The sequence below is a fragment of the Corvus brachyrhynchos genome, unplaced genomic scaffold, assembly GCF_000691975.1.
Source record: "Corvus brachyrhynchos isolate BGI_N302 unplaced genomic scaffold, ASM69197v1 scaffold5, whole genome shotgun sequence".
Taxonomy (NCBI): domain Eukaryota; kingdom Metazoa; phylum Chordata; class Aves; order Passeriformes; family Corvidae; genus Corvus; species Corvus brachyrhynchos.
This window is the reverse complement of record NW_008238321.1, coordinates 1,864,254-1,874,293: the sequence shown is the minus strand read 5'-3', so window position 1 is coordinate 1,874,293 and position 10,040 is coordinate 1,864,254. Positions and strand designations below refer to the sequence as shown.

At 40.1% G+C, this 10,040-nt stretch overlaps 1 protein-coding gene across 1 annotated transcript in view; it reads left to right on the top strand.

The window, feature by feature from the left end:
* Positions 1 to 10,040, top strand: part of TMEM114 (transmembrane protein 114) — a 12,816-nt gene that overhangs the window by 880 nt on the left and 1,896 nt on the right. The window contains exons 2-3 of the mRNA XM_008633545.2: positions 800 to 880; positions 9,477 to 9,614. Of these exons, the coding sequence (XP_008631767.1) occupies positions 800 to 880; positions 9,477 to 9,614 (219 nt within the window). The remainder of the gene's footprint in view (positions 1 to 799; positions 881 to 9,476; positions 9,615 to 10,040) is intronic.

Genomic DNA, 10,040 nt, shown 5'->3' with positions numbered 1-10,040 from the left:
CCGGCTCTACGTGGTTCAAGGCAGGAGTGCTCCCCGGCCGTGCCCGGGACCCGTGGGCAGTGCCTTGTCAATACCTCCCGTGTCACTTGCCGGGGGAGACATAGGAAGAGCGAATTTTCTGCTCCTGTAACCTAATGTTACATTAACTTTTAATTCAAGCTAATCTAATAAACCTTAACCATTTAGAAGGAAGGAGATGTCTTTTCATTTGGCTCAGGGAATTAAGGGGCGAAAGTTCTGGGTTAAAGCCATTAAAATGATAAATAATAATATAAAGAATAGAAAGATAAACACCATATAGTTTATTTACATAAACAATACCATTAATTTAAATATAAGTATTATTATATATAATAATATTGGATTATTATAGTCCTATATATTAATACTTAGGGTTTTCCCCATGTGGTTAATTTATATGCTAGGCACATAAGTTTAGGTTTTGATTTCACCATTAAAAGCCAGGAGTAAGTAATGTTTGCCATAGGCAAGAAAGGATGTTGCTTCCAGAGGAGCAAGGAGAGGGAGCAGGTTACAGGGATTCTCCCTTTGCTGTACTCTGATCCCCACTGCAAGGAGCAGATGTTTCCCTGTTGACTCCAGCGGTCAGGCCCCATGGGAGCAGCTGATGCTGTGTACTGAAAATCCTCTCCTTTTCTTCCCTACCTAGGAATGGCTGTTCTAAAAGCTGCTAATATTAAATGAATTATCTGTAAAAGATAACTATATATATATATATATATCAAAAAGATATTATAGTGTAATTTTTTCCTCATTGTTTTTCCCCTTTTTCTAATAGTGAGGAGTGAATGTTACCCTTTGATAAACCCCTTCTGGCATGAGAATGCAAACATCACTGATTCACACAGACAGCTTTTGTGTGAGTAGAGTTTATATTATTTTATATTTCCATCTACCCTTCCCTCCCTCCTTGGCCACTTACAAGGACTCATTTCTGATTCAGAGGGGGAACTCACTGAGACAGTGTTTTGACTCTGCTTCTGTACAATATCTGTCACTGCCTGTGGTCTTTAAGTGTGTTCACTGTTGAAATAACCATCTATTTGATGACAAGTTCAGCTAATTTCTTCCACAGGAGCAAGACCTTTCTGACGGCAATGGCACAGGAAGGTGTACAATTGTTAAAAATAAAAGGCAAAAGTGTTCTAAATCATCTCAAAGGAGTCTGATCACTGAAAATGTTTAAGAACACATTTAAACTAACCTTTAAGACAGCTACTTTCCTAGCCTTTCAGGATTCCTGGCACTGATAAAAGGCTTAAGTATGTGACAATTTAAGAAAATAAATCAGTGACTAAAAGCAGTGTGCAAAGTCTCTGAAGAACATCATGTTCAAAAACATTAAGCTTCTAATGTATTTACTTCTTTTTCTTTAGATTCATTTATCAATGCCAGAATGTTTTCAAAAAGTCCAAACTGAACATTTTCAAATACTTACAGGCATCTTCTAGAAGTTGATTTACCATCTTTACATCTTATATTCAGCACAGTCCTTTCCTCATACACCCTTGTGTATGGGCTTGCTTTTTAAAATTTTTTTGTTTACTCACCTCTTTTCCCTGGCTCTGTCTCCTCCTTGCACATGGAATATGTGCATCTGTGCTGTTTTTTAGCATGGAACTCTTCCCCTCAAACCCAGCCATTCCCTGGGCTCCAGAGAGGCTTAAAGTGGCTTCAGGTTCTTGGAGCAGCATCTCGTGATCCAGCTCCAGGTGCAGTGCCCGTGGCAAAGGAAGCCTGGGAGGTGCTGGTGCTGCTGGGACTGTGTCACAGCTGTGCTGGGAAGGTAAAGTAGAAGTAAGATCCCAGAGGGCTACTGAAGCAGCCATTTAAACACATCAACAGGTTCAGGACTCACAGCCCAGGACGTCTCTCTGTGCTTTCAAATAGGAAGTGCCATTTCTTTAATCTTCCTTGCTCAAAACAGAGGGCTGTAGCTGCTTGATGATGCTGAAATCAGTGGAAGTGATTGCTGGATCACTTGAGCCTTTGAGGGGTCAGCATTAACTGAACCTGCCTGATCATGTTTTAGGTATCAGCACCTCCACTGTTATGTTGGCGATAGTCCAGCATTTCAGGATAAAATCATTGGCTTTTCAAAAGTTGTGTGCATATTTGCAGAAGGTACATCTGTTTTCTCGGGTGAGAGATTGCAGCTCTTCAGTGAAATAACAAAACAAAAACAAAAGCTCTTTTGGTTATAAAAATGATGTTGGCTTGGAAACAAAGGACGGCTCTTTGTGAGTCATGAAGTGTAAGAAAATGGTGGATATGAATAAAAATTGGATTAATAATTATGTTTACAGACTCTTCAGGGCCTTGGAGAATTTTTTTTTCTCTCGCTTTCACATCAAGTGCTATTTTTATGTTCCTGGAAAAAGACTTCTGGTCTGCAAAGACACTTGCGTATTTTATTATAAACAGGCATAGTCTGCCTAAAAATGATGAGAGAAGAAATCAAAGACACTTCAATTGAAAGAGCCTGCTAGGTTTGATTGGAATGTCCTACAAAGTTAACTTTTTGATTTTTTTGCTCAGCTTCAATGCAGTTTCAGTGTGGTGAGGCTACAGATCCTCAGCAGTAGCAGCTGAACAGAACATAGAAACTACCATGTCAGTACTTCTTCCTTCTAGGAAATACAGATATTTCTAAGTGACATCTAGGTTCATCAGGTCCTGAGATATTACCTTCTACATCAGCCTTACTCTTATCTCTTAAATGTTTCTGACTCTGGCCACTGAATCATATTTAGGCAGATCATGGCAAACCATCTTCATCTACAACACATTTTAACAAGAATTTTAGAGGACAATTCTGTGATCATGGATTGAAGTGTAGTTACAGCAGTTTCTTCATCTGCTGCTCTATGTGGCAAACAGCTAATTGCACAGCTTTAATTGGTTACTTCAAAAAAATTACATTTTTTATCTGTGTGTGCCTGTGAAGGTGTCTGTGAGCTACATTCTCGTGGGATTAATCTCTTTCCATCTAGCTGTACACACATATTTCTCACTGTTTGATTGGCACTGAATTTCATGAGCTCTGGCAAAGTCAAACACATTTCTTTCTGATTATTCCTAAAAAGACCTTAAAGGACTGTCTACTAAAGTAGGCACTTAGGTAACACATTGGTCACATCTCTCACTCTTCAGAGTTTGAATGCAGCTCCTGGCATGTCTTAACTGACACGACTGCCAAAGAGATGGGAGGAAATCTGTATGTGAGTGCAAAGAGCTGGGTCTAAGTGGAAACAAAAGTGCTGGCCACTGCCAGAAGACAAACTCATCACTAGAGAATGAAAAGCCTTCATGGTCCCTTCCTCCACCTTTCCAATATCTCCCCTATTCATCCCAGCAGATTCCTTTTAGACTTACTGTATACTTCAAATTGAGCTTCAAATTAAAATAATTGGGTGCACAAGTTAAAATCCTGTGCTAGCAGCAATATTGCCCAGGCAATCAACCTAAGGCTTGATGTATTTTCACATCACAGGAGTACTCTTGAGCTGCTCCTCTAATGGATTAGACACAAACTCTCCTCTACATTGGCCTTCCATTTCTTCTCTCACCACTCCCCCCAGCTGAACATGCAGTGTATACCCTCTCTGCCCCTCAAACCCACCATGGATCAAATATTTCCCTATTACAGATTACATTATGGCCTGGTTACTTATTTGTTTAAAACATCAGCCACATCTAAAGAAAAATATCTCTTGACTGCCTACCACTAGCTTTTCTGAAAGTTCTGCATTAGAATTCTTTTTCACTGGAGATGTATACTTTCCTCTGGCCCAAACAGGATTAAAATGAAAGTGTCACTTTTTGTAATTTAGACAGTAATTAGAGTCTCTTGGTGACTACTAGGTTTAAAGATAGCCCTCTGAAATTCCCCCTTAGAATTGAAATCTGCCAGCAAAGACGCCCCTGATATTTTGCCTTGCTGTGTGTTCTCCTGTGCCAGCTATGGGAGACAATCAGCAAGAGCAACATTTTTCATGGTGAACTGGATCCATCTCTCACTAAATGACAAAATAAGGATGCCACTGACTTCAAAGGAAGCTGCATCAGGGGTTCGGAGCAGCTTCGGAATTTTCCAGTAGCAGAAATGTAACATCCAAAATCAGATCTAGATGTTGAGGATCACACACAGAGAGAGGGCAGCTGGTGAGTAGAATGAATGGCAGTGCTTAGTCAGCTGAAACCTTTCCCCCAAGAGTTTCAGCTTTGTAAAAGAATTTCTTAAGAGAAAAAACAAATGAACAAACAAATAAAACCCAAACACCACTACCATCAACAACAACAACAAAACAACAAACAAGAAACCTTGACATGTTACACTGGGGAAAAATTGCTCTTAGATATTTTTGTCATATAAATATTTTCTATTTACCGAAGTCTATATTGTTAGTAATGAGTAAATACCAGAACAGATTTAGCTGAAGACAGCACCAGTATAATCCTTGCATAATGAAAAATATTGTAAATACTTGGATCGCATCTTTGCACTTGAGCTGCTGCAGGGTCCCACCAGCACTGCAGAGCTGGGGCTGGAGTTATGAAAAATAATGTGAGAGGAACTGGAGGAACTGCTGTTCTTTCTTACTGTCTGTGTGACACACAAACCGTCTGCACAAGGTAAGATTAAGCCTTGGACAATCCTGATTTTTTGTCAGTGACTTGACCAGCATGGCGAGTGATTTATTTCCTTTTACAGGTCCATTTTTAGCGCTCTCCTCTATTCCTGAAATGAGTACTTAATGGATGTGGTTTGCGCTCATTGTTTGTCCTGTTATAAAATCAAGACTGGAGTGTGCAGCTGTCCATGGACAACTGCTTAAAGTATTCTCCCCAGAGTATTTTATTTTTTTCTTATTTAGACATGAATGTAACCAGAACCATGAGGCTGCAGAAAAGTTTGTGCTTCCTGCAGGGAACAATCTTTGCAGCAGAGGCAGCTACTGATACCTCAGTTGTTCTAATGTAACAGCTGCCTTGGTTTCTTCCTCGACAAATCAGTTTAAAAGTACAGATAAACTTGTCTGGATTTCCTTACAGCATGTGGACCCTGTAACAGTCACTAACCAGCTGCTTTCACTTCACCCTGCTCTTCATGGTCCTGCTTCATTTTTATTGAGTTAGTTTATAATGTTATAAAGAATGCCCTATTCTTTGGCCACCCCGACATTTTTTCCTGGGGGATTTACAGTTCTTTGCAAATTTTCTTTTGGTTTTAAGCTATCAGAAGGAAACAGCTGGCGCTAGAGCAAGGGCCATTTTAGAGGCCAAGTGTAACAAGACCCAAATGATGCACATAGAAGTTCTGGCTTAATTGATCTGGTAGGTGTGTTCCTGTTCCTTCAGAGAGGTGCCAGTGAACATCTGCTTCAGTACTTACAGTAGCTGTTACAGTAAATATATACAGAAATCTTGGATAACTTCAGCACCACTGCAGCTGAGGCCTAACAAGTGACAACTTCTGATGAATGTTCTCATTTTCAGATTCATTGGTACCACAGCAGCAGAATGTGAACCATGGTGCATTGCTCACCAGTCTTGCATCATTTTATTTCTGCTATCTGCAATTGGTCTTCCCGTTTAGCTCAGAGATTTTTTGGGAAAAGCACCAAACCAAAACATGTAACACACAGACCAGAGCCTGGCTAATCATCCTGGAGAACCCTAACCCTCTGAGCAATCATCCTCCATCACCTTTTCTCTGTTGAACAGGACAAAATGCAGGCCTTCCTGTCCCTGGGGCCCAAGCCTGGAAGACTTACATTTAGCCACAGAAGAGTTCTTTCAGTCGTTCATGGTTTTTAAAGTTGTTTCCTTCCTTTCTTCCTAGCAAGCAGGTCAGAATTTCTCTGTGCACTGTTTCTTCCTGGCTTTGCCAAGTCCTTCTAGAAGAGCCTCATTGGTTTTATCAACTGCCAGGAGTCTGTTTCAGCTGGAGGCCTTTGTCCTTCTAACTGGCTATTTAGTTACTGCTGGGTAAGACAAACACGTCCTTAATTAAGCTCTTCTGCGCTGCTGCTATTTGGAGTATTTCTGATGAGGCGACTATTACAGATTTCTAGGCACTATTTGCTATTGTAAGCTGTGCAAACAAATCCAAAGTTAGTTTGAAGCAATTAAGCTCCAGGATGTTAACAGGAGATGATTAACGAAACTGCTGGGCTTGCACTTGGTTACTTCTGACACCGCTCAGTGTTTCTATTTCATTCTACAGATTTCTCTCACAAACAACTCATCAACAACTGTGTTGGGTGGTAATTTAGAAATGCCTGCCAAATTCTCAGATCTGGACACACACTGCAGATGTCATTGTTACAGATATTTGGCCAGACCTCTAGTAAAAGAGCTTTGGCTAGATAATGCAAACCCTCATTCACTCAGATTAAACTACTTCATTCTTTTTTGCTTCAGAAAAAAGGGAGTGTTTTTTGAAAATGTATGAGTTTGTTTCAGTGTTTCCAAGATTAAACCATTGGATCTTTCATGTTGGACTAACAGGGAACTCAGGTGTTGAGAAACTGATGTGGGAAACTGAATTCTGTTTTACAAGAAAGTACACATGCCTCTTCTTGTGCAAAATGCTTAGGGTTTTTTTTTCCAATACTAGATTAATTTCATCAATATGAAGACAGTTATATGTTTAATACATAATGCATAAATGTGTATTTCAACAGAAACTAAAAAACCACTAAAATGACTGCAAAATTAATGTTTTAACTTCTTTCACAGATGATTATTGAAAGACAGAAACACAGTAAAGATATTTTAAGTCATGTTCTTCTATAAACTAATTATATTTCTCTAATCAAGGAATATAATGGCATAATATCATATGCCAGATGGCATGAATTCAGATTCCTGAGTGGTTTCCATGGCAGCATTTTAGAGTAAGTTTCCCAGGCAGTTGCAGATTTCATAGCACAGATGAGTAGTAGGTATTGAACTAGAACACTGGACATTATAAAAGTGCTATTTAACCAAATATGATTCTCTAAATATTTGATTTTTAAAGAGCTGCAGGTGATTAATGAGGAGTGTGATCTCAGCTGTGTGTAGGAAAAGTAAGGCTCTGTCACAGTGGGGTTTGTAGGTTTCAGCTGAGCTATCCCTAAACCCTATATTTTCACTGAAGAGGGCATAAAAATCAGAGTTATTCTGATATTGCAACTGTCACAGATCATTAATGTAATCTAGCACACTCCCAAGAATGCTCTGGTATGGTTTTCGTTTCCTTTTGCTCCACAAGGTTCCATTCAGAGCTGTGTTTTGCTCACCCACATGTGTCCTGGCTCAGGTTGCAGTCGCTGAAATTACACCATGACAAGAAGTCAAAGAAATGGCAAGTTAGTGTTGCTGAGGTGGAGTTTGTCAGCAGTAACTTGGGCTAGTGAGGGACACCTGGAAAATCACAAGGCAGAGAGCCAGCCATGAGCTTGTTTATATTTGTTCTCTCTCAGCAAGGCCAGGTCTGAGGACAAAGTTGCACCATTCTTACATTCATACTTTTAAAATGTTAATTGCATCCTCCCAAGATTTTATCCTCCCAAGGCTTGTTCACCTTTTACAGGCAAGACCAAATCTAAGAGGACACATGGGTGTCAAAATGGTGGGGAATAACCAAAACCAGACCAAATAACCCTCAGCAAGCTCAAATGTGGCTGAAGACCACATTCATGTTGCTGCTGCCTCTCTAGAATATGAGAACTGAATTGGGGGCCCAATCTCTATTCTGTCACATCGTGTTCCATCACACCCCCAACAACCACTTCTAATACATAAAACTTCTGAACTGAGTTCCATGGCTCGTTCTCATCTTGGAATCCGACTAAGATTTTCAGGCAGTTTTGACATACTGGTTTGTTCCCAGTAAGCTGAAGATTTTTCTGGCTGTGAGCATTGAGAATTGCTTTAGGTCTGTGTTTCTTAGCCAGGAACAGCAGCTGTGGCCAGTTTTGCTGAAGGAAGGCCCAGGGAGTGTCCTCAGCTTTAGAATCAAAGAGGGAAAGTGCTCTCTTCAATGAAGAATGCTGAATTCATGGTTTCTGAGCATCAGCTGCTCCTGATGTGGGCATATGTGGGGTTGAATATGAAACTATAATACAGTGCAAATGAGCAGAAATAAAAGAACAATAGGGTCGCCTCCCAAAACTTTGTCATTTGCCACTTTTTTTTTTTTTGTGAGCATGTTCTGTGCTACACAAAACAAATAATTATGTCTGGAAACCACAATCTGCTCAAGTAGAGACATTAACAATGTCTCCCTTGATGCCATGCAGACCCTTCCTAACCTTCCAGGCTTCTGGAACTGAACAGAGATATGTACACAATTGTGTCTAGATCTTTATAACTCTGCTGAAGAGGATAAGCTGGATCCTTAGCCAGTGGCAGGTGGAGTATCTCCAATTCAGTGGGCAGTTAGAGTGACTTGAAAACATTGATCACTTGATCACACATGAGCTGCGATCTCTTAAGTGACTCCCTTTCCTTGGGAACAGCTAATGGTGTATTGTGGTTCCTCTGTAAAATTAAATGAGACACTGAAGCCTAGACCTGTTCAGATTTTAGATTTTACATTTTGTTTTGTCACTTACTCTGCACTTTACTCTGGTATGAAGCAAATTGATACTGGAACTACTTTTTTTGGTTGTTATTCTAAAAAAAGGCTGGGTTGAATGTTGTGAACAGAGTGCATGAGAGGGAACAATGATACAATAATGGTTTATGATGGAAAAAACATTGTGATATGAAAAAATACCTAGCAACCCTCTGTTTACACAGCTATTAAAGTATTATAGACATCAAGAAAGACTAATGTAAAACATTTAGCATGGGAGGAAGCAGGCAGGATAGGTTAATGCACTTAGTGAAGCTGCTGTAGAAAACAATGACAGAATCAGAGCTGGATGGGAAAATTTCCCTCTAGTTGATGGTCAGCTGCAACAAAGGAAAAGGTCAACAGTATGCTACATCAGTGCAGGAGAGGACATGTGACAGAAGAGAAGCCTTTAATCAAAGCATGGCTGGATCTCACCTCCCGAACAGAACAGTGTGGCTCAGATAACAGGGCTACTTTTTATTAAGGTTGCCAGTGCCTACCTGGTATTCAGTGCATCACCTGATATCCAGCTGGCTCAGTAGCTGAGAAGAGTTTAATTGCTCATATTTATCTGTGTAGACATATCCTTTATATCTGTGGTCTCTGTTTGAAACACAGGCTGTGACCCTGTGAGGGCTTGTTCTGTTTGTTACATTTTCCTCCATAGCATATATTTGTCTTGCTGACTTACACTGAAAACCCAAGGGGTTCTCCAATTTCTTGTTTGTGCAGCACAAAATGAGGCTTTGATCCTGATCAGAGTCTCTGCACTTAATAATTATTAGTACATCCATTGACACCATAATAAAATATTACAATATTAACGTTCTTCATTTTTCTTCAGACATGCATGGGACATTTGTCATCCTGATGCCCCTCAGTCTGATCCTGATGATTTTTGGAGGAATGACTGGATTCATCAGTATTCTTGCCAGGGCCTACCTACTGCTCCTAATGACGGGACTGCTTTTCCTTTTTGGAGGTACTAAATCAAACTCCTGGCCTGTTTTAGATGACAAGAGATTATATCTGGGAAACATCACTTTGTTTCCCAGGGAATGAAAGCCAAGCAGGAATTTGCTTTCAGAATAATGCTGGTGTTCATTCACCTGGTGTCTGATCGGGTCCCAATTCTGGACTAGAGCTGCTCAGGAAAGGCAAATATCCCTCCTTGTGGAGCGAGGCACCCTTTGAACAATCTGTGTTTGCTCCGCCCATTAACACAAAAGATTTAATAACTTCTCAGCGTGGTGCACAAATTCTTTACAGACAAGGTAATGGAGTGATGGAAAAGTGACCTTGGAATTACTAAACCATAGGGTTGCACAGTTTTTGCAACTATTAAGCAAACTGACGTTTTTAAAAAGGGATTTGATTGAGTTCCTGAAAAGGGTCTTGTTAGGCATTC